This window comes from Dermacentor albipictus, chromosome 1, assembly GCF_038994185.2.
Source record: "Dermacentor albipictus isolate Rhodes 1998 colony chromosome 1, USDA_Dalb.pri_finalv2, whole genome shotgun sequence".
Taxonomy (NCBI): domain Eukaryota; kingdom Metazoa; phylum Arthropoda; class Arachnida; order Ixodida; family Ixodidae; genus Dermacentor; species Dermacentor albipictus.
The window spans coordinates 270,917,362-270,942,740 of NC_091821.1; the positions used below are offsets into that span (position 1 = coordinate 270,917,362).

The 25,379-nt window shown below is 48.4% G+C and overlaps 1 protein-coding gene across 6 annotated transcripts in view; it reads left to right on the plus strand.

The window, feature by feature from the left end:
• LOC135915289 (uncharacterized) overlaps positions 1–25,379 on the plus strand; it is a 223,993-nt gene that overhangs the window by 172,741 nt on the left and 25,873 nt on the right. Inside the window, exon 1 of one of the 6 annotated variants that reach the window (XM_065448326.1) lies at positions 13,723–13,869. The exons of 4 other annotated variants lie outside the window; for them this stretch is intronic. In XM_065448326.1, the coding sequence (XP_065304398.1) occupies positions 13,809–13,869 (61 nt within the window). In that variant the 5' untranslated portion in view covers positions 13,723–13,808. Of the gene's footprint in view, positions 1–13,722; positions 13,870–23,609; positions 23,690–25,379 lie in introns of those variants that run through there. One more of the 6 variants, XM_070531324.1, reaches the window with a different exon arrangement.

The following is a 25,379-nucleotide window of genomic DNA, read 5'->3' on the forward strand; positions in this document are numbered from 1 at the left end:
CTATAGGCGCCGCGCTATTACGTCCGACGTCTACAAGAAAAAGAAGAAGAGAAGAAAAAGCCCCGCTGCCACACCCGCTCCTCGCCTGCGGCTGCCGCTAAAACGGTGGAGCCTGCCGTTGTTCGTGAACGAGTGCATATCCGCGGCGCCGGTGAATTCTTCTTGATTACGTTTTACATTTGGTTTCCTTTACCTATGACGGTCGGCGGTGGGTTGAAGAGGGAGGCATAAATAGCGGCCAAGTGGCAAAGGGAGTGCGATTGCGAAGCAATTGGTTTTCCTTGGAAGTGCGAGTTGCATGCAAACCGTTGAGTAGAGGCTTTTGTAACCGAGATTTGACCGTACGCCTCCTTTTTTTCTCGTTACTCGTTAAATGGTTAAATGGTTGCTCAAGGGGACGTTAAATGGTTGTTCAAGGGGAATCGCTAATGTGAGGTAAGCACCTCTGAGGAAATTTAGTTTTAGTTACTTAGTTTTAGAACCGGTCGAGATCAAATCAGCACCATCAAAATCATCGCTTACGCGCACTGCAGCCCGAAGACTCCTTCCGGCGAATTATCCTTGTCTTCCGCCAGCCGACTACACCCTGTACCTTATCTTATACGGCACTTGACTACATTGTTCCCTTTGGCATCCGTTTTATTACTAATTGACTACTGGTTATCTGCACATTACCTACCCAGTTTTACTTCTACGCCATGTTCCCTTTTCATAACTTCACAACTATCATTCTCCGTTCTGTCGATTATTGTGAGGTCCTTAGCATCTCGATCTCTTTTATTTTATTAGGTTCCGTTACATAGCTTAGTACTGGTGGCATACACTGGTTCTATTTCTTGCTTCTGTAGGATAATGGCGAGATGGCGTTTATGACTGTATTTGACGTATTTGCTCCAACCCATACTAGCTCGGCAGGAAAAAAAATGTTTTCGTGATGCCCTATCGCCAGGACTGGGCAACGATACTTTCCAAATGTATCGTGATAGATATGCAAGATGCTGAGGCGATAAGTATTTGAAATACACATACAAGAGGAATAATTATATCCGATGCAATACTTGCTATATGTATTTTAAGATGCTTCGATACATGGCATGAATGAGATGAAGGGAAACTGAGGGGCCTGATTCTGTTAATCATAATTCCATTAGAAGCCAACCGATAATGGAGGAGGAGGAGGAGGAGGAGGAGAGAGAGAAGACGGGAACGTTAACCAGAAATGCGCCTGGTTGGCTATCCTACTTTGGGGGACGGGAAAGAGGGAATAGAAAGATCAGATGGGGAGAGGGAGGGAAGGGGGAGGAAAGCCGCTGTGAGCTCGCGCACGCACACGGAGGGCCTGAGTGAGTCAAAGGCGTTCACATAGGACAGCCCCCTTAAGAAAGACAAAAGTGCCATCATAGTTTTGTGGGCCGACGAGCGATGGAAACAGTCTTCAAGCAGCATCTGCACGGACAACGGCCGATCGTCCAGTCGTCGCAATGCGATAGATGATTTTTGTCTTTCCGACGGAAATCGATGACAGTGGCACAATAAATGTTCGATGTTCTTTTCCACGCCGCAGACGTCGCATGCAGCACTGTCGGTCATTGGAATCAAAGTAGTGTACGCCTTGGGGAAAGCCACTACCAACCACAGCCGGTATAGAAGCGATGCCTCACGTCGCTGAAGCCTTGGTGGAGGTCGGAGTTGGAGCAAGGGGTTCAGTTCATTCAACCTGGTGAACACTCTAAATATAAGACAACCGATAATGAAGCCAAAGAAAGCATAGGGCAAGTTATTCGTAGTTTTAATTGACAATGACAATGCACCCCTAAAGAAAGCCGAGTATCAGGCCGGGGGACGCCTGTACCCACTTGGATAACCGGTGGGTTACCGGCGGCGAGGTGGTTTTGAACCCACAACCTCCAGTGGCCGAGACGGGCCTACGGCCACGACCCGCAGCTCACGTGATCCATGGGCGTCTAATAAGGGCGTTGGCTATTGCGCTCTTCGGCTGTTAAATTTCGCTTTCCTGTGTCGCCGGAATTCATTACGATTTCAAAATTAGTAGCGTCAGCTTGCATTTCTGGAAACTGGTATATTAGGCCTACTTTGTTGGCATCGATGCCAACAAAGTAGGCAGAATGCATGCGAAACGTGCCAAAAAAGCACAATTGAAGTGCCTAAACAGACCAAGTAGAATGCCAGTTCTCCGTTCAATTATAGTTAACGCTTATTTCACGCAAAATAGGAACGTTCGGTGTATTTCCTGCAGAAATGTAGAACTAGAGGGGAATATACAGGGTGATAATTTTGATGTATTATGGCATCTTTAAAAATCGCCTCTGGCAGCTAGGATCATCCTCGTCCTCGAACTGGATTATTCGAAGAGGCGGACATTACGAGAAATCGAAGCACCTATTAAACTGCCGGCGCAGGTGCTGCCTCGGACAACTGGGGCCAGAGGCGCAACGGATAATGTGTAAGGATGAGAAGATTCCAGGTTCGGGTCCTGGCATCTCTTTCTTTCATTGTTGTTCCATTTCTTTCTTTTTTGTTGTGAAGGTATAGAAAGCACATTTAGCATAAATCTTGGACCAAAGTAATAATGTCGCCTTATTTATAATATGAAAATTTAAGGTTGCCTTTTTGCTATTGCCATCCGTATGCGCCAGCCAGCCGGTCATTTGAGACGTGCAGTGTATGTGCTGGAGTAATTGCTTTATGCAAGGTTTTATACGGAAGTGGTCGTGTATGCGAGTCGGCAGCGCACGACGCCCAGTACAGAAGGCTAGGTGGGAAATTCGTGCACCGTGTTTCAAGGAAAGCGGGCAGTTATTGCTGTCACTCCCCACCGGAAAACAAGACGAGCAGCGGAAGGCACTAGGTCCCTGCACCTTAATCATAACGATGACTTAACCGCAGTGTCTCCAGGTTTCTGAATTCTGTTATATAGCTGGTAAAACCAACTTGAAGCGCAGCACGAAGTTAATTCGGTGCGGTGAGTATTAAAGAATTGATGCGTATTTATTTGGATCCAAAACAGAGCGAGTATGGCACGTATTAATCTTGCGTCTTGTGCAGCGCTCGCGTAAAGAACGACGGCAGCAGAAAAGGAATCACACGGGACAGGAGTCAGCGCTGTGCATTTCCCTTTCTATTGTTCGAGTTAACGCGATAGCGTTGCACAGGCCACGAGATGAAGCTGTATTAAAGAAAGAAACGTCGTACGGCTCGTTCAGGCCTTTGCGATCAGCACGTCGCGTACGTGGCGGCGTTCGTCCACTGGAACAAGGCTGATAAAGACAAGATCGACGCCCTTATTAGAAAAGCGTACAGAACAGCACTGGGTCTCCCACAATACACAAGAAACGAAAAGGTACTACAACTCGGGGTCCATAACACGCTGGAGGAAATCGCGGAAGCACGGAGGATAGCGCAACTCGAAAGACTCTCTGGAACCAAGGCGGGCAGAGAAATCATGGAAAAGATCGGCTTAAACCACCACGAAATGAACGATCTCAAGACGCAGATTCACCCAGACGTCCGAGCCGCAATTAACACGGAAAATATCCTGAAGAACATGCACCCCGTGCACAATGTCGAGAGAAGAAGATGCCGCACGAAAACGATTCTCAAAAACCACGGCGCGCGATGGGGGGGGGGGGGGGGGGGGGGGGTGCTCTTTGTAGACGCCGCGCGGTCCTCCCGAAACCGGGACGACAACGGTGGTCTCGGCGCTGACAAAGGTAACTCCCTCTTCGCAATGGCGGTCGTAGGCACGAAAGGAAAGACCGTGACTGCGGGCTCCGTAAGGACCAGATCGTCGGAGGCAGTGGAAGAAACGGCAATCACATTGGCTGTAATCAACGGTTGGCAACAATACAGCACAATAATCAGCGACTCCAAGACGGCTATTAGGAATTTAACAAAGGGCTGGGTCTCCACCGAGGCGGCCAGAATCCTGAACCGCAGAGCAGAAGACTTTAAGAACGGCAAAATTACACCCAAATACCTCAAATGGATCCCAGCACATATGGGAGAAGTTACCACGAATGCCCCCCCCCCCCCCCCCCCAACCTCAACGAGAAGGCCCACCGAGTCGCGCGAAAACTAACCCACCGCGGCACGGACAGTGACGGCCCAACACCCCACAACCCCCGGGGAAGGGAGAAAGACTGCGGCGGAGGCGATGTAGAAGACGGAGGAGGCGACGACGACGAAGAAGGGATAAAAGACGACAGGGACAGACTGGTCACGTACCACGACATACTGACACACTACACGAAACAAAGAGAAGCATACCCACAACCCCACAAACAACTCAACAGGTCTCAAGAAACAGATTGAAGAAGATTGCAAACCAGAACGTTACGAAACCCAGTACACCTAAACAGAATAAATTCAACACAATATCCAGACGCGAGCTGCAAGCTCTGCAAACACGAACACGCAGACATGGCACACATCTTGTGGAAGTGCACACAGATCAGTTCAGTATACGTAGAGGACAAGATAGAACCAGACCTTCTCGAGGAGCGATGGCTAAGCGCTCTGACTAGCTCAGAACTACACGACCAATTATGGGCTATCCAGCGGGCCCGGGCAGCGGTGGAAAGGCTATGCCTCACCGCACACAATGCCCGGGTGGCCTGAGCCCGGGCTGGCAACCTCGCAGGTCCTTTGCCCATTAAAGTTTTTTTCCGTCCGTCCGTCAGCGGAGACAAGTTCCGCCTTTTAGACTTCGCGCGAAAACCCCAGCGCCGGTTCGCTGAGCATAACAGCGAGGGTATCAACAGATTTTTCAGATCACTGGGTCGTTTTCGCTCGGAAAATGTTATCTAAATTCAATAGATTGAGTCTGTTTCACTTAGAGCGCAATGCAATGCTAGTCTATCGATAAATTAACTAGTCCTGAGCAGACGCCGTACGAATTTCATGACCACGCGAGAAGCTAGAGCAGGAACCTTAAGATCGTATTTCGTTCATTATTCTTATTTTCGGATGTTCCGTCTTATTCAGACAACGATCACAGTATTCTGATTTCGATATTGACACAGTATTCTCCTTCCCGGTGTCCCAGAAGTGTCATTTACCAACGCCGCTTGACACGGCGACTCTTTAACCTCCGAGGCACACGTGACGAACTTAGTGGTGTTTCGTTTAGCAGGCCTCCTTAGTCTGTGCGCTCTCTTCTACACTGTAAAAATGTTTAGACCCATAAGGGTGTTCTTTTGTCACACTGGTAACACCCTTAGCGTTAGGACCTTAGAAAAATTTATAGAGGACGGCAACGGAGCTGTAACTAGACGTGCGATGACAAAATACATAGATGAAAGCTATGTTATCATTCTGACAGCCTTGGGCGCACAGAAATATTCGACAGGAGAGTTTCATATATCTCCCTGTGAAAGCCTCTTGACGGATATTTCTGTGCGCCCAAGGTTGTCAGAACGATTACATATTTGTCGGCCTCTATGAATATTTGTAAAAAGGCTGTTTCACATGGCGCGATTTTCAGTCAGCCACACAGCGAATTCCGTCGCTCAGCGACCGCCGCGACGTCGTGGGCTCTCCGCGACTGGATTCCAACAGGTTGGTCGCGCCGTCGCCGAGTCGCAGCGATCGGCGGGATGTGGGAGGGGCAATGTGTGTTTTACCGCGCGTTGGTAGCGCTGTTGGTAGCTATGTTTGGTAGCGTTGGTAGCGTTGGTAGCTATGTTTAGGGCGTACCCACCAGCGTTTGCGGCTTAGGAGCTTCATCAACATTTTTTAATTTCGCTTACACAATTCGTTTGAAAGGAGAAGCTGCACGCTATCCAGGTCGGGAGAAGGCCGCCGCTTCAACATAAGGCACGTACCCACTTGATCGCCGCCGTCATCAACCACTTCATCGCTACAAATTGCGCCAGCTGCTTATATAAATGCACACTCAACAGCAGTTTGTTCTACTGCAAAAGCAAATACTCATCCAGGACAAAAGTTGCGGCTTCCATAGCAACAACGAAGCTATATAGTGTGCTAAACGGAACCACCCGACCGACGCCGCACGCCATGCCGCACGCTCATACTTGCGGTGTTGTGCAGCGCTTCACTCACCGTATCTGCAAGCTGTCGTAAAGTCTATCGCAAAGTATTATCGAATAAAAATAGGAAAATTCGAATACTTGACTAGTTTCCATGTTGTTTTTATTTAACGATGCTGGCATGGATACTTCGTGAGCAGGAGGCAACCTTGCGCATCGCTGCGACGAAAATCGCGCGGCCGCAAACGCATGTGAAAGCTGTCAGCGAAAATCGCTCTGCGGCGTGCGCGGCAGAACGATTTCTTTCACCCCAATCGCGCCATGTGAAACAGCCTTAAGGGTGAGGGTGTTACCAGTACGACAAAAAATACCCTTAAGGGTGTAAACAGTTTTACAATGTATGTGCTTCCGCAGTGCGACACATATCAGATCACCTTTTTTCTTAGCAAAGAAGACAACAATTACGCCATGTCGAGAGGCCGTTTTCTTCATTCTGTGTGATAAATTGGGAATGTATGGGATAACTGCCATTTTCTTTTTGTCCTTTTCTGTAAGTGGCAGCGCAAACTCTCGCTTTAATTCCCGAATCGGTTTCTGTGACAAAAAGGATAACACACTGCTTGGGTATCCGGCATTCCTAAGTCTGCTAATCTGCTTTGAGACACTTTCACTCATCATGTGCACACAAGATTTTGCCGTGGCTGACTGCAACTTCGAAACCACTATGTCATTTTTTACAATCTTCGAATGTGCTGAGTTGAAGCTCACCACTTGCTTGGTCGATCGGGGGCAATATTGCCAGCAAATGTGCTCTTTGGTAAATGATGGCTTTAAATCTAGGAATTCCAATTTTCTGTTTACAGGGGAATTCACACGTGAAGTTCAAACCTTGACCTATCTCTCAAAATGCCCTGAGAATGTTGACCATCTTTTTCTGCGCGTCACACGATTCCACAAAAACCAGACAGCCATCCACCTATCTTGCTATGTGCCCTGCAAGATCATTCAAGTCCCGGCCAATGTCTTTGTCCCCTTTAGGAAGTGAATTATTGCCGAGCACAGGCCGTTAAAACTCCCAGCGTTTGGACGTAAACGTTCCCGGCCTATTAAATTGCAGTGGACTTGAAGAGTTTAGAGCTCTAGGAACAAGAAAATAGCGCTTCAAGGACCAGGACTAAAAGAACATGTACGACGGACAGGAGTGTGTTAAACGAACTCGCCCACATCAAGCTTCAGCTCTACGAACCCTTCCACAGAAATGCCACACCTGTTTCTGAAGTCCTGTTCGTCATTATCTTTCACAACAGATTCCTTAAAACATTTAGTAATAGATCTTAGGAAATGGAATAATATAGGTCCTCAATATCAATACTAAAGGCTGTGCAACTTACCAGATTGTCTTTCTCAAGAAATACCACCGCCGACCTTGAAATGCGGATGGCGCATGGATCATCAATTTGCAGTGGCTTTTGTAGATAGATAACTGGATAGTATATGCGTCGAGGGCAGATCCCTTGGACTTTCTAACCTGTTCGGAAACTTTCTGCAGGTTTAGGTCACTCAACAGTAGCAGTGCCCGTTGCTTCAGTTTGTACGGTTTTTCTTTTATCTGATGAAAGTTTTTCGAAATTGGCCAACTCGCCTTATTCGATTAAACACCCCGAGGGAGCACGACGAAGAAGCCTGTCATTTCAGATATCGAGCAGCGAAGTCCACTAGTGGCCAAGAAATTAACGAGTTCTCACAGTCATCTTTCATTTTGCTTGCTTTTTGACGCTCGTGGCGTGTTCTTCCTTTGTCTTCGTCTTTTTTCACGATAAGTTTCCAATACGAATAAATGCCAAATTTCTCAGTTCACTCTCCTTATTAAAGCGAATGTCTCCATCCTGCGTGACCTGCCCTGCTTCAGCCGCTGTTTATCGATTACTTCTTAAATTGTAGGCTGTTTGAGGAGACATTCAAACAAAGCCAAGTTTTAGGAAATGTGCTATAAATTCCCAAAGAACGGAGAGATTCCCCGGGATTTCTTTGACCACCAATATTCTAAAATGAGTTAACGTAGCAATTAGAGAAGTAATCGCGAAAATTAGTCTAATTAGCATTTTGACCTAACGACTCCGACGATTGATCATGGTGCAAGAGTTGATTTCAAACATGCAAGAAGCTGACGCTGCCATTTTCTGCAGCTTAATAAATTCCGGCTAAATTTCCCCACAAAACCTAAATGGAATTTGCGAACAGCGCAGCAGTCATCGCCCCCTTAACAGAAGTCCATGAGGGACGCGAGTTGCTCGCCGTCATGCTCGCCGTCGGGCGAGCATGAAGCGAGCGAGATCGCGCTCGACGAACTTTTGAAGTTGATTGTTAGCCCGCTGCCGAACACTTCGGTGCCGGCTTATGGTTCTTACTTCAGTAAGGAAGCCTTAACAGCACGCCAGTGTAATCTCACCCACGTATGCGGTACGTAGCGGGGCTCAACCACTTCATTGGCGAGAGTCCTGTTGAGCCTTCCCTCTTCTTGAAGCTTTATATCAGCCTTCATGTTTGTGGTAAGCGGCACTCATTTGGCGCATCCTTGTTCGTCATGCAGAATGTACCCTCAGCCGTTGCAAGAACGCAGCGTTAAGGTTATTCATTTATTTTTATTTCATCAGTCATGAGCTCATTAAAAGATTGCGAAAAGCTCAGGAAAAAAATCATTATAAACAAAAATTGGAAGGTTAAGGGGCCGTGAGGAGAGGGATTACCGTCAGCTCGCGACGTTCGGCATGCTGCAATGGGGCCACATTCTCGATTGAAAGCGCTACTAAGAGATCATTATTGTACATGAAAGGACTTGCTGCGGGCTTAATTGGCGCATACTTGGCACAACAACACAACACGAAAGAAATGCACAATCGTTTGTCCCCCATCCATTTCTTTTCTTTTGTGTGTGTGTGTGTGTGCGTGTGTGTGCGTGTGTGTGCGTGTGTGTGTGTGTGTGCGTGTGCGTGTGCGTGTGCGTGTGCGTGTGTGTGTGCGTGTGTGTGTGTGTGTGTGTGTGTGTGTGTGTGTGTGTGTGTGTGTGTGTGTTTGCTCTCACTTGCGATGTCAAATACCATTGTATACCGCTTGCTCGTATCGACCACTGACATACATTACGAAGGCAAAGCTGCTGACAAGGGCTTTGAAATTTCAAAGGGTGGTTTGTTACTCAGCGCCTCGTGCCATGAGGGCGTCGAGGCCAAGAAGGGCCAACACGTCTTCCATCCTCCTTCATTGTTATTGGCGCATTTTGTTAACAGAGGGACGTTATTTCAAGTTAGAAAATAAAAGGTTTGATAGTCTGAGTGGGTTTAAGCTTCAATAACAACGCAGGCCCTACGAGAGACGCCGCTTAGAGGAATCCAGAATAATTATGATCATCAGGAGTGGCCCGAGAGCTGGACAGCGTTCTGTGTTGCACCCTCGTTGAAATGCGGTCGGGAACCGAACGCGCTGCCTCGTGCTCAGCAGCAGAGCAACGTTCAACAACAACGACCGCCATAGCTGGTTGTTCAGGCGAGCCTCTCCATTTTGCAGGAAGTGTTTGGTGCTAAATAGCCTGCGTTTCTTTTGGAAAACGCCAACTAAGTAGCGCTTGTCTTGGTTATCCAGGCATTTCAGGATACGCATCTCTTCCCCCGGTTAGTCGACGCAAAGACTTCTAGAGTGTGTTATACGAACTTCAAGGGTCCCAGAGAACTGTAAGAATGCAAACGTTACACTTATCTACAAAAAGAGAGACGTTAAAGAATTGAAAATTGATAGGCCCATTAGCTTACTCCCAGCATTGTATAAAATATTAACCAAGATAATTTCAAATAGAATAAGGGCAACACTGGACTTTAATCGACTAAGGTAATGAATGAATGAATGAATGAATGAATGAATGAATGAATGAATGAATGAATGAATGAATGAATGAATGAAAAACTTTTTTTTCACAAAGGACGTATCCCGGCGAAGGTGGGGCCCTCAGACCAGTAACATGCTGGCTTCAGGAAGGGATACTGTACAAAGGATCACATCCATGGGTAATCAATCAGGTAATCCCAATATCTGCGGAATACAATCAGCCTCTCTATATGGCTTTCACAGATTACGAGAAGGCATTTCATTGAGTAGATATACCAGCAGTCATAGAGGCATTACGTACTCAAGGAGTGCAAGTGGCTTACATAAATATCTTGGGAAATATCCACAAAGGTTCCGAAGCTACCTTCATTCTCCACAAGAAAAGTAGGAAGATGCCTATAAATAAAGAGGTCAGACAAGGAGACACAATCTCTCCAATTCATTAGGACCCTAGCAGAAAAAGCTGCCTTATATTCTCGCAATTACACGAAGAGGAAACACTGCAATGCTGCATCGGAAGTAAGTAGACAGAAAGAAAGAAATGTCTGTGGTAGGGTGCTGCATACACCCTACCGCAAGAAACTAAAGGCCCGCTGACCATTGCCAGGCAGATTGACTTTTGCTTCTTTTTTTTTCGCGATAAGTGATGGAAATAGCACATAACGGAAATACTGAGAATGAAAAATGGATTGTTTGTCTTGCACCGTTTCTTTTTATTTTTTTTTGACAAAATGGGAGAACGGGCTCACTATTCGAAATGTTTAAAAAAGCTGAAAAATTGCTTATTGATCACAGGGATTTGCTATTTGCATATTTAGAAACTGAAGCGTACAACTGCATTGGGGTGCCACGAGAGGAGGTGGATGTGGTGGCGTTTTCGAACAACTGAATCGTTTACACCGAGTGGAATCACTGAAGTATATACGCTCTGCGTTCATGACCGGCCTGTTCCACTTATTGATTCAGGAAAGCTCTGTATGCATGGTCCTTCTTGGCCATATCAAACAGGCTCGATGTATTCTAGGCAGAGTCACCTTACCCAAGAAAACAAACAAATTAAGGTGATCGTTCCTCGAGGGTTTTTGATGCCACCAGTCACGGCCTGCTGGGAGAAAGACATAGCACACGAACTGCGGCATCGCGGGTATAGTTGGGCCACTTTCTTTTATTTTGCAGTTTTGTTTCTAGATCATTGCAATCACGCTATCAAACTGCCGCGGAAACGCGCACACAACGCCGAATGCAGCCATCCAAGTAAGGAGCTTACTCATTCGGGGTTCTGCCCTTCGTTAAGCAGCTGAGGAAAGGGCCTTCTTGCCATGCACGCCGCAACCACGACGTGGAAATCAACGCGCGCTGAGAATGAGGGCCACCCAAGACACGAAAACGTGGTGGCACCCCGGCGGAATTACACGCACGAGGCATACAGCTGGTGCGTTAACCACGGAGCGCCTCTGTCCCAGAAAACCAATCGCGAGAAGTGAGCGCGATCTCGGATAATTTCGCTCCTTCTTGCACCTTCGTTACAGCGCTCGCTTCTTATGACTCAAGAGTGAATGGAGCCAATCACGGCATCACCCTCGTTGTGCTTGGCTTCTCGGAGCCCTGTGGGAAACTTTCTTGCTCGCAAATGAATCGGTGAAAACGAATTCGCCCTTTATATGTTCGGACTTGTTTCAGTGGGCCTCCTCGGGGGTGACCGCACAGGTTCCACACAACAAATCCATGCGACCATGCACAAACACAAATATCTGAAGTTACCGCGCGTCCGTCAGACAAAGCAGTCCGCGCTCACACTTCGCCCGAGTTGTGTCCGTGTGCATTGCGTATGGGCCCCAATGGCGCGTCTTCATACACGTGTGCCTCGTTTCCCACGCGTGCGCTGCTTGTTGCACGTGGAGCTGTGGATACGAGCCCAGTTAGCGTGGCACACTCAACTGCAGTGGCGCCGACATGTGCACCCTTAAGCGCATCGAGTTAGTGTCTCGCAGAACTGTGAGCATGCAGCTCAATTAATACTATTCGCGAGAAATTTCCTCAGCGCAGATCTGCTGTAGATTGACATTATTTTTTTGAAGGCTATGCGGCTAACTCGCAAAGTAACGTAGTAGAATAGGAAACACCGTTAAACTTTTCTCGAACGCTAATAAACATTAAATAACGATAATGGGTAAAACTGTACACCCTCCACAGCGTAATAACAATAATAAATAAAGAAACAGGGCAACATCTACAATGATGACGTTAAAGGGGTACTGACATGACATTTTCGACAATTGTTATCTTTTCTTGCGCGAAATGAAGGCCCTAGGCTTCTCAACCCTAGTAAAAATAATGACAAGCCTCAGATCATCGTAAATAATTTCATATAATGATTTTTCAACAGCAGGTTTTGGTTTCGTTTCCCAGGAGGATACTGTCTTCTGACGTCGTCACGCAGCACCTGGTCACGTGGGAGCAAGTAACAGATCATTGCGACTTTTTGACAGCTGCGCTCGGGCTGGCTTGGTCACCTCGTATGCTGCTATCCGTTGTGAAGGCCTATGTAGCAGCATAGTGGACGACAGAGTGAGCCGGAAGGAGTGTCAAAACCTGGCAATATTCTGCTAACACGTGAATGGATACTGTGTGATGACGCCGCAACACACTAGAAGTTTAACCAAAACTAGTCGCAGAAAAGTTATTGTATTAAACAATTTAGGGCACCATGAGGCTTGACAGTATATTTGTTTTTAGAGGGGGGGGGGCGGAGAAGGGGTGGTAATAGTACCGGACCTCCAATGAAAGCAAAAAAAGAAGGAGATTCGAAAATGTCGCGTCAGCACCCCTTTAAACCGCTTAATCTCATAATCCAACAACAAAACGCGTTTCGGAGACCATTGAAAGTTAACCTGCAGACATTGTTAGGGTTCTTACTATATTTAATCAGCGAATAGGGAAATAACAAATCTATTGCTTATTTTCCAGTCATTTGACAACATGGGGCAGTGTACTCGCTATTAGAAATTAAAGCAAAAATTAACAGACTGAAAAATTGCGCACTAACTACAAGTATTTCATGCGCATGTATTGCGTGACTGAACCCAACAAGTACTTCAAACCTCGTTCAGGGTCACTATTAATTCTGCGAAATGAGGTCTCAGACGTAGTGGCCGGAACTATTTGGCGATAGTTGAATACATATAAGAATAATACATAAGGCATATCTTTTTATTCTTGGAGAGGTAAGCTATTTCTTTATTTTCAGAAATTATAGCTATACTGACGAAGCTACAATAAATAAATAAATAAATAAATGACATGTCAAACATGCAGAAACAAGTTATCATGATGTCACATCTAATGATGTGAAATCAGTGTGCAGATAAGAGCAGAAATCGCACCACGTTGCGGATACCGAAAAATGAAGACCACGAAGAATGGCGTTCCTTTACTCGTTCGTGTGTGTGTCCCATTTTCTGCTCCCCTCGAACAAGCCGCCAAGCTGAATAGCAACGTCAACCCAATGGACGAGAACAGATGCAGAGCAGTCAAGTGCGGGACGAAAGCGCTCTCCGTCTGGCTCGTGACACACAGAGAGGTCATTGTTACGGTCACGTGCTCTATATCTTTCAGTTGGCCAGCAATCCGCGTAATTTCCCGCAACACCTCTCGCGACGAGGAGGTTGCCGCCGGAAGCTCCTCTGAGGCGCCTTCCCAGAAGCGAGGGGGGCAGGTGGGCGCAGGTGGGGGATGCGCGCCCCCTCCTCTCCCAGCCTGACGTCAGCGGGAGAGCCGGCGCGGCGAAGGCCTGCGGCCGCCACTCGTCTACTCGCAACCATCGCAGATAGAACGGCGAGTTGTGCCCGGACGGTATATAAACGGCCGGCCCATGGCACGGGCCACGACCTCTGGTCTCCGGCGGCGGCCGCCCCACAGCGCACCATGCCGCGCTTCGGACGCCTGAGCCTGGCCGGCCCACCGGTCCTCCTGCGCGCGGTCATCGGTAAGGACGGAGCCGCTTCGGCGCCGCCGGCGGAGTTCGCTCGACCGCAGGCGCCGGGAGCCTAGCTCCACCGAGCTCCGCCGCGCTGCTCGTCGCCAGTGTGCGCGTGGTTCGTGCGAACCGTCGGCTCCAACGACGTCGTCGCCGAGCATCCGTGCGTAAAAGGGCAGCAGTGGTGTGTGTTGCGAGTGTGTTCGCGTGTGAATAGAGTTCGAGGCCATATCGATATGTGCCGCTGTGCCGCGTGTCGGAGCCGTCACACGTAACACGCTCGTGGAACTTGAACGCCTCAAAAGGCAATGCTTTGTGACGTCACTGCCTGTTCTGCCGTCGCGAGGTAATCCGGTTATAGACGGACTTAAATACTGTCCCCAAATTTTTAGTTTTATTGTGCTATCTTGTCGATTTTTTAATGCGGAGACGCTCGCGTAGTTCCACTTACGTTACTGCAGTCCCGTTTACGGAGCTAAACGAGGTGATGAGAAGGCTTTTTTTTTTCTCTCGAAGAGCCTCGCGGCATTAGCTATGTGATGTGGGGTCGCGTTCCCAGAGTCAAAGCATATTAGGCAATGACAACAGCCCATCCAACACTCTTCTGGCGTCAAACTCATTTATAATTGTTGTCGTGCGTACAAATGTTATGTCTAAGTGTTTTTATTCGACAAGCACTTACAGCTAGCTGCGCATGGACGTTGTATTTGTGATGCTTTCTCAAGACGACCGCGCAATGTTGCTGCAAAGTAGACGAAGAGGTAGGCTTCCCGCATAGCTGCAGTGTCCTGCACTTTAGACAACCTCACGAACCCGCCATAGTCGCGTGGTTATGGCATACTTGGTCGCTTAACAATGCCCGCAAATCGGTTCCCTATTACATTGCACGTGGTTTTTCCCCCACTTATTTTCCTAGCAACAATGTCTACACCTGGACTGAAGTTATAGAGACTAAAAAAATTGTTTACTGTCTGTCCGCGATTAAGTGACTTTCGAAGCTTCTTTATTAATCTTTCTTTTTACTTTCTTTTATTTTTTTTTGTCTCGCAAGAAGGTTTCCGTGTTTTCCAACGGCAATATCGAACGACACTTGACATTTCTGATTCGGGTGCGTGGAGGCTACCATATCACATGCGAATGCTCGGTTGCTCATCTTCACGGATCTGATATGGATGTCACACGTCGGGCAGAATGAAACGCGTAGGCGTGCGCACGCGCGTTTGTTGTTTTCATGCCCATTGCGAAATGGTCGCTATCAAGGAAATGATAACAGAGAGCCGCCGTCCTCTTTCTTTGATGCTTCGCTGCAAGTTGCTTCTGCTGAATCGACTGTTTCGTGCGCGCTGGTGTTTGCCATGTGGCCACTGAAAAGTTGCGGTAGAATTTTCTTGACAGCTGTCTCTAGCGTGCGAGAGAGATGCGTGAGGGGCTGTCAATTGATGAGTCCTATAATGACGGAATGCGAGATGAAGGAAAATGAAAACTCCCGTGCGCTGACACTTTCGGACGCGTTAGAAAGCCCCTGATGCCCTACCATAGCGCAGAGCTCTCCACAATTATGTCTTTTGCAGGTCAGTTGTAGCTTTTAAGCATGAAGTAAACTTTAACGCGAAGTATGTTGCATTCGTTGTTGCCTGCCACGTGACTGTCGCTTTCCTGGCCGCGGTGGGCACATTGCCATTGCGCACTTAAATCCAAGTCGCTGATGTGAAGTGACTTCTGCCCATATCTGAATGCGAGGACGGCTGTTTATAATTGACCTCATGGCAATTTACATGCAATGTTTTAAGAACAAGCATGCGCGATGCCTATATAAGCCACAGCTGCCAAACCGGCACTATTTGTCGCCACTTTATCTGTGTGTTATAGTGAAAGGGAGATGCAGACAGCACGATTCACGAAAAGAAAAGAGAGCGAGAGAGAGAGAGAGCTCGAATGGAAATACAGATCAGTGACGTTACTCCGCCCTGTATCTGCCGAGCACTATTTAGACGAATAGCTTTCATCGGCTCATCAGACCAGTTTTCGCGCGTCTTAGCATTTTATAGGGCCGATGGAGGGCAGTATAACACAGCATCTCAAAGCGCTAACTGTAACAAGGCAAGAATGCGAGTAACTGTCATGTGACGTACGCGCCAGGCGTTTCAAAGCACTGTATGGCGCGGCAGAAGCATGCGTGCGATCGTTGCCTAATGGCTAATTAGAGCATCGGAATTCTGTGCTGAAATGCAGGGGTCCGATCGCATCATCGTTGGCGCATTTCTTTATAGCACTATGGGCGGACATCACCAACTGGAAGTATGTAACAGAAAAGACGCGGCGTGTGTCGCGAGCGCGCCCACAGTGGACACGAAATCGCAGGTTTAGAAAGGATGCGAGGCACAGAAAAGTTGCTCTAATAAAGCGAATCGCTTTCTGAAAGCGTTCGGGTATTCGCTTACATTGACAGTCTTCGTCGACAGTTTCTGAACAATTTCATTTTAGCGACGGCAGCAGCATGTGTATCAGTGTAATTATCCGCGACAATCGGCGCTGTATGAGACGTGTTGTGGTATTTGCAGTATTCTGCAAGTGGAAGTGTCATGGGTGGTGTTGTGTGCATGCAATTGGCAATACTATTTAACAGTGTGGCACGACAGCCAGCGCACTTGATCGCGTAATCCCAATTGCACGCGCTTGATGGCGCTTACCTGTCCTCCGCATGCCGGCGGAACATCAGCGAGGCGGAGACAAGTTTTGATGCTTAGGAAATCTATAAGCGGCAAGGCACCGCTGAAGATTCCCGTACGTCGACCAGTCTAGGCCGGAAGCAAGTCTGATTTCCATTCGATAGCACAGAAGGAGGAAGAAGCCGCATTTTTTTTTTTAATAGCCTTAGCCCGTTATGCTTGCACGTGCGTTGCCTATGCGGTATGAGCATCGCTACAGTCGCTATGTGCAGGGTTGTTCAAATCAGGCAGCCCGTGGGATTACGCATTCTTCTGATAAAAGTGTGCATAAGTTGAAGTCTATTCAGTCCATTCTTATGCAACTACGGGGAAGTCATCACGCCGTGAGCAGTCAATTTTCTTCCCCTCGCACGTGCAGCTAAAAAAGCGGCCGCATGTATCGAGTTTCACCCCCGCAGCGTCTATTCTGGACGCTCGCTTGCCGCCTAAAGGCCAGAATACATGGAGCGAATATGCGACGAATAGTCGGCGTTCGACGCACGGCGGCGCACGCGCGACGCGCGGCGGCGGAGAAAACGTCATTCGCCGCCGATCCAGCTGGCACAGAAAAGTTCGTCGGGCGGCGACGATACCGGAAGCGGCAAACGAGCGGCGCCCCAAAGCGAGCCAATCAGGTCTCACTATCCGCCCCGACTTCCGGCTAGGCTTCCCCGCTTGTCCGTGTATCCCGATCCCGCTCTATCGTTCACGCCGGTCTCCTGCTTTTCGTACTCATGGCATCCGAAGCGGTTAATAAGTTAATAACAGCCATGGTTAGACAAGCTCACGTGCGCTACTTTCGGGTCTGCTTGCTTCGGCCGCGCGCGCGTTGAGCCACAGAACAGAGCCGCGGAGTTGGGGGTGCCGAAAGTTGTTTACCCGCCAAGTGTTGCCACAACGCATAGCATCGTCGCTTTCTTTGAACTACATCGGCACATGAATCTCTCAAACACATAAAACACACTAGAAATCATTTCTTTAAAAAAATTACGCGTTTTTATAGTGTTCCGCAATTCAAAAGCGATAATAGTTGTCGTTAAAATTCTTTCTTTTCTGTCATGGGTTTCACTACAGCGCATTTGCCTCGTTATATTTGAAGTAGTGGCTTAGCGCGAATCAAACTGCCTAGCCACACCGATAACAATGCAGCGACTCACCGGCGGCGGCCGCCGTGTCTTCGCTCCATGTAGCGCAGCCCGACGAACATACGGCGTCGCGGAGCGGCAGATTTTCTGCCGTCCGAACTTCGTCGTGAAAGTTCGCTCCATGTATTCTGGCCTTAATTGTGCATTCGGCGCACGTCGCTTTCTACCCGCGGCGAACCCTTTGCCGTTGCGCTGACATCAATCGGAAAATACAGCTGACCGAAATGAGCTTGCCCGCGGCGATGAGCCAGTGCTGCCGCACAAAGGAGGGTTGACGCTGGCTTCGTTTTTCTTTTCGGGTTCTTTTATCGGCGGTTTGCATGTGTACTTTTACGCTGAGAAGAGGTGCAGCTTTGGTCTTTCGAGAATTGCCAAGGCAGTTGTTTGGTAGCGCTTGCGTGCGTCCACGTTCCTTTAATATTTAAGGATTTCAAATGCAGAGGCGCTACAACTCGGGTGTGTAGAAGGACTTCCTCTTCTTGTCGATATGATTCGTCTGTGTTTGTGATTTCCTGGGCGTAACTAAAGTACAGTTTAACAACGCTGTCTGCAAACTAGAAAGTGGAATGTTTACGGCTTCAGCAAGGCAAAAGCCCTTCAGTCTGGACGTTTCAATGGCATTGGGTGTCTTTACGATCACCCCAGCACATGAAGCGCCTGTGGCTTGGAGAAGTAGGGTCTCGTGTTCGTCCTTCCCGACACAGAGGGGTTGCCTCACTGCGCAACACCCTGTGACCATGCCACGAAGTTATGACGTAAATCGAAAGGGCATCTTCACCTCACCCTTCGCAATAGATGAGCAGCGAATAAATTCTCCATAGGTGCACGCCGCTTGTTCGCGTGCCCGGAAAGATTAGAAACTATTGCGTGGCATCACCTTTTCCCGAATGTCACAAGAATCCTCACGAAGGCGCCTATGAAGCAATCAGAGTTTATATGGCTGATATATCTCTTAGTGAGTCGTGTGGCACTCGTTGTAGTTGTGCCCGACAACTCAGGCAATTAGGATGCAAGCAATTAGGCTGCGCGACAAAGCCTTTCAAGCAGTGGCGTCGCACCTTGGCGCTGTTACTGGTGTGCACCTCTGGCAGAAAATGTAGGCCAACAGGCGTTCGTGTTGCATATGTCGGGACCCCGTTGTTTTCCGCGAGAAAATGCTGCATCAAAACAACCAAAAGGTATCGCTTGAAAGACAAATGAGAAGAATTGGAAAGACAAATAGAAAGAGAAGAACTTGACGTTTCGGGGCCCGTACGGGTCCCAAAGTTTTTGTCTTCTTGATATACTCTTGGCTAACGTTTGTTTTGATTTCATCATAAAGTATGATGATGGTGAGAACAAAGGCACTGACGGCAGAGAGGAAACAATGGTTAGTTTATCTCGACAGTTCGTACATTGCTGTGTGCCACTATTGTACTAAGTCTGTGCACACAGACTTACTGAGCGCCGAACCGACCTGCTGCTAAGAGTTAGTGCGTATGTAGGCTCGATTCTCCGGTGACTTGACACTCGAACGAATGCTACCCAGAAAGAAAGAAAACAGTAATGGAGGAAGAGGGTAGAAGAGGAGGCGGAAAACAGTGGGGTTTCATACCCCAAAGCACCATCTGGCTGACAATTCCAGGAAAGGATTAACTTTAGCTAGATCCTTCAGTGTGTACAGACTTCCTAGCACGTGCGTGCTCTTGTGTTCTGTCCACTTCGGCATGTTCTATTTTTATAACGTTTTTTTTTGTTTCTCTTCGACTTAGGTGTATGAGAGCTGGAGTGTAGCTCACGAACTGGTGCTCATCGGCGCAACGCCTTCACCATTGAATCACCATGCTCGTTAGGAGGGCTTACGCACATACATTTCGATACGTTCTCGATACTGCAGGGCAATCCAATACGCGGAGTCGCTTACAGGCCTTTTGAATGGGGCGATAACCGATCATTGCTGATGAACTCAGTGCAGCACCTCCTATGCACCGGACAATTAAGACATGCGCACTTTCACTGTCGTCAGCGTAAGCCGGCAGCCCACATGTACCTGTGAGTGTCGTTCAGCGCCATATCATCAGGCCTCCTCCTGTTTCCTTGGAGGCGCTGCTTCGGGTCAGTGCATGATTCCATTCATTATATGGGTGCTAGCCTTGCCGTTATAAATCGTCTTGTCACTTATATGCCCTCATATGTTACACCGCATGTTCTATGTATGCAGGGTTTTCCGCAGTTGCTTTAACTGGTTTCAGATTTGCGGCTGCGTTGCTCAACGAAGCTTGGCTAGAGGGATCATATCTATGTTATAAACTGATGTTGAAGAAAAGTTCGTTAGCTGTCTTGCTTTGTTTACGATCTTCTCGGACCACTTCACGTGTACAAACACGCGCGTCACGAAAGAACGTGGAAGGGACGCTCCCGTAACGAACGGCACAACTTCTGGATAAGTGGACGCACCGGACGTAGTCAGACGGTGCCATGCGCCCGAAACAAGCGAAAGCGAGCGAGCTCTGGTTGTATTCGCGTTGGCGCCACGACATCGTGTTTACTGGAGGGGCGACGCGCACAAAGAGGCCCGGAGAGTGGCCGCTCTTCATCCGGCCCCGCGGACCGCGTGTTCCATTCAGTTGCGCAGGAGTCTCGTGAGTCATCACGAAGCGCGCGCGCGCACACATTTCGTCATGTCGGGTCACCCCTCCTAGCGGCGTCCTCAGTCGTCGACAAATAGCGTCATGAGGCGCTGGATGGATACGGATCGAAAACTGCCCAACTTATGGGCAACTTCAAAAAAGCTCGGGCTGAATGAATCGAAACACCTGCTAAAAATAATTACTAGTTAGTCATCAGTCGGGCCATAACCAGGCATTATTGCCGTGTATGAATGGCTCGATTGCACGTAGCTTTTTTTCGAAATAACTGTTTGTTACTAGTCAGTGCTTTCGAAATATCACATCACATACGAACCATCTTCGCGTCCAACATAACATGTCTTCAAACACACGTGCCGGATATCAACCGCTCTGCCCTTTTCTGTGGTGCTTTTGTTTTTTTACTTGTTCAGCGAAGAAATTTCTCGCTACGTAGACTGTTCATTTTCGTGTCCTTCTCTCCCCTTTTTTTATTGCCGCGTACGTCTCGCGTGAAGCAGTCATCTCTCTATGTTTTGCGGCAATAAGTCAGGCGCACAGAACAGCTTCGCAGGGTTCAGAGAACTTTTGCTCGAGCTGAGACACTCTGAATGCCGAGACACTCTGAAGATAGCAGTTCGCGGGAAAAATTGTAGAGTTCATTTTCCTTTTCTTTTTTGTCGCTTTTTCTTTATTTCTTTCTTTCTTTCTTTCTTTCTTTCTTTCTTTCTTTCTTTCTTTCTTTCTTTCTTTCTTTCTTTCTTTCTTTCTTTCTTTCTTTTCTTTTCTTTTTTGTTCGTGAAGCACAGAGGGTAAACGCGGCAGCCAGATTCGAACAACGCTCACAAATTCATTCATACCACGGCTTTTAGAATAAAAAGGATATCACTGACTGGAAGCGTTAATTTTGTGGGGCCAACTTATACGGCGAAACAAGAGTGTTAAATTCATTCCGTCTGATCCGAAGTAAGAGGTCGCTGTCGAGTGTACTTCTATATTATAAGCCAACTCCTTTTCAGATGCATTTGGAGTATGTAACATCCTTGCTGCAAGTGATTGTAGCTGCCTTCCTTACGCTCTCTATGTAGGGAGCAATTGAGTCTAAGTAGATCAACTGTAAGCAATTCTTTTTTATGTGGTCGCCGGGATAAAACGTGATTGTTTCCCGTATTTTATAAATGTTTGGTCGCAGCACAGACGGACGTTGTCCTTCGGAGTGTCTGGTGCAAGGGGCTAGGCGGCTGTCCGAGTACGTCACGGGGTTGGTCTGCGTAACGGCGCAGGCCAAGGTCTCGGCGCGACAGAGGTGTTCCCTTGCCGCATCCAGCGCTCGTGGCCCCCGACCGCGCAGCACGAGTGCTCCAGTTCCTGCGTGCTGTTTACCAACACGCCGCTGGCGAAAGCGGCCGCCGCCGCTGGCGCCCTCGAAGCGCGCGTCCAGCTCGCGTCGCAGCGAGCGTAGCGTAGACGGCAGCCTGCGTCGGTCGGGGAAATCCCTCACGCTTGCATCACCAACGCGCGCGGACATCCCCTCCGGTCGCCTTGACTCTCCAGGGAAAACAAACAAAAGCACAAGCGGGTGGCGAGGAGACCCAAGAGGCCTCCTCACCCTTGAATCGCTCCGGGGAACGGATTTTCCCCTCGACCGCTGCTTTCCTCGCTGGCAGTCCGGAAGCCAGCGCCTCACCGGCTGGCGCGCTCAGACTGGCCACGCGCTCTTCGGATGCTCGCCGTGGGACACTCGGTGTCTCCAGCGGAGAGCTGCGGCTCGGCTCAAAGTCACGTCTCTACACAGAGTACGGACCGAGATCCTTTATTGCGACACTTTCTTAAGCCCCTATTATGACGTTTGAGTCTCGCTTTGCTGCCCAACAGCGATTGCGTTGTTGTCGAACGGCGATCGCCACGCACACTCCGCCCACACAGTGTGCCGGTACACTCGCTGGCTGGTCACTGCGGCGGGCGCACCGATGAGCGTCGACGGCGTCGCACCCTTCAGCCGCCGCCGGGTCTGTGAACCCAGCGACCGGATGCTGGCAAGGGCCCGCCTCGAGCAGCGGTCCTCCGCCTTTCCGCCCACGCCGACGGTGTGTGGCCCGCACTGTGACGACAGGTGTCGAGGCGTCTTCCTCTGCGCTGAGCTTCCTCCGCGGTGGCGCCGACCCGCTTGGTCGTCAGCGCCCCGTGCAGACCACGTGGTGGACCACCGGGGTTCTGTTCCGTCGAGCAGGGCAGGGTGCGCGTCACGGGTGAGGCAGAGTTCGCGAGGATTTGTGCGACTCGGTATTGCGCGACGTTTTCTTGAAGCAACTCAGCATGGAAACAAGAATAAGAAGAATAAACGCGGGACGGGAGGGTCAAGCAGTCAAATGCATAGCTCCATACTCATTTTTCTTATTGTTTTTCTCATGAGTGACGCTAATTCAAGAAAATGTCATGGAAAGTCTGGCATTTAACGTGCGTACGGACTAACAGGCATGCCATTTCATCCAAAAAGGTGCACCAACGATTGAGGGAACTGCGGATACGTGTATTCATACCAATCAATGAGTGATATGGGCTCTGTCGAGTCTTTTGTTGAGTACGGAATCCAGACTTGTCCTTGGACTGTGGACGACCAGTCTCCGTATCCTTGCGAACATAAGCCCTAATTACATCAGGGCCTTAGTGACTGTAGGAATGTGGCCTATGAGAAACACCTCAGGGCTTTGAACGTAATCACACATCTCTAATAAGATGTTTCCCGGTGTAAGGACAAATCAAGCATAAAAGAACTGCATTGTTCCACTGAAAAATTGAAAAAAAGATAGCGCAGATGAGACGAGTAGTGACATATCGAAGTTATCTAAGTGTTTACGCATATATATATATATATATATATATATATATATATATATATATATATATATATATATATATATATATATATATATATATATATATATATATATATATATATATATATATATATGTACCAACGCGTTAGACTGTGTTTCTTTCGTTAGGTACACGAGCATAATAATCCTGCCTTCAAGCGCTGACTCGAGTGGCTGGTTCACTGTGGAACGCCTGCACTTATTGTTTCTATCCAGGCTTTATAAAGGATCGGCGCAAGGTATCACTCGCATATACCAGAAATGTTGTGCGTACCTTCTGTGGTGCAACAGAGAACAGTAAAAGAAGCAAAAAAAGAGAAAGAAAGAAATATTGATAGTGTCATGACAACAATTGCACGCCCGGTGCTATGGCGTGGATTAGACAGCCTGTGTGCTTACGTACTCTAGGCACCAGCGACACACAGTGTACACGTATACTTTCTGGCTCTTTGAGTGGCAGTGGGCAAGATTTAAGGCTCGGCCTGGCTGACGAGGTATGTGGAAAATGCAGAACTTGCAAGGCATCGGGGTCTGAAGAGCGCTTGCCTGTAACTTTGCTTCTTCGTGAAACAGTTTCCCCCTGTTTGTATTAGTATTTCTTTGGACGTCTAGTATGCCTTTGCCAATGTTGGATGCGCAAGTTGGGCAATTACTTTGCAATCGTCACTCTGCCTAATTAATCTGTGTATTGCTTTCTTCTTTGCGAGACAACTGATTCCCTCCTCATTGTTCTTTTGTTATGCGATTGAACGCAGTGCAAGTTTGTCTCCGTTACAGATGGCCAAGGCAACGCGTCTGGCTTTGCAGACGCGTTGCACGCCAGCGGCAATCTCGACAAACACCGGCAGACGGCGGAGCAGGCTGCTGGACGTCAGATAGGCGCGCCTATTTTTACTCCCACTGAAGGCAGTGCGTTCGTGTAGTAAAGAGCACGCTGTACTAGAATATCAACGCTCCTAAAGAAAGCGATGACTCCTTTTTATTGCGAAAGGTGTTTTCAACTTGCACTAGCCAAAGCAGGATTAACTAGGGCTTAATCCTGTTAGACTCAGTCGGGCTCACGATAAACAGGTTCTAAGCCAACGTGTACAGCTTTGGCTCTCACGCAGACAGTGCCAGCGCATAGCACTGCCGCGCCGTGAAGGTTCTGCCATGCGCATTTGTCATCGACAACGAAGCCTCACTCGTACGGCGCTGAATTTGTGGCTAGAATAAGAAAACGGAGATTGCGCCTGCTCAGCTATGGTTTCGCAGAAAAGAGGGGGAAAATACGAGAGAATTGAAAATAATATAGTAATAATGAGCGATATATCCTTGCAAGGCTCCTGATCGCCTTCGCGTATTATGCTGAGTTCACCTGATTACGCAATCGAGTTGGAGACTGGGTGAGACGGCTGGCCTCGTCATTGCTTGCATCGTTCACCGCCTGTACAGGCACGCTGCCCTTGTCCCCATGGAAGGTGTCGCCGGCTGGCAGAGAGGGCGTGGCCGAGCGCCATTCCTTCGTGAGTGTAATTCTCCGCGTTTCCTTGCGGCACACCGTGATCAGTAATTCTCAGCACTGCCCAGAATTTGGCATTCCGTAAAGATGTTGTGATGTGAACTTCTCCTCTTGTCCTTTGTGTTTTTGACTGGTTTTTTCGTTCAAATATGTACCAACTGGCCCAGATTTCAACCCTTCCGTAAAGATGCTCCTGGGCAAATGCAAAAGTTGGCGCAGTGCCTCTTCTCCAAGAATGGGACCGTTTGCCGCTGCACACGCACTCCAATTTCTTTGTCGATGCTTCTAAATGATACGGCGTGCGTATGTGTTTTAAGACTCTTCGATGCATGAATTAGTTCTCTAATCTCGAATAGAAGTTGTTCGTGTGGTCCACGCCGCAGGGCTAATCGGCGGCAATCGTGATACCAGCGATAGTCACAACAATCAAATTTAAGACGACTCACGCGACAACGTCGCCGGCAGCAGAGCTCGCAGCGATCTTTAGAGCCCTTCACTACATTGGTAATGAACAGCCACACAAGTGGACGATATTCTGTGATTCTAAGGCAGCACTGCAGTCTCTACTGTCACCTTTACGACGCAGACCGCACGAACAGCTAATATTTCACATTACAGAGACGTTACACCATATAAGTGATGCAGACCATAAGATAACTTTCCAATGGCTTCCAAGTCACTGC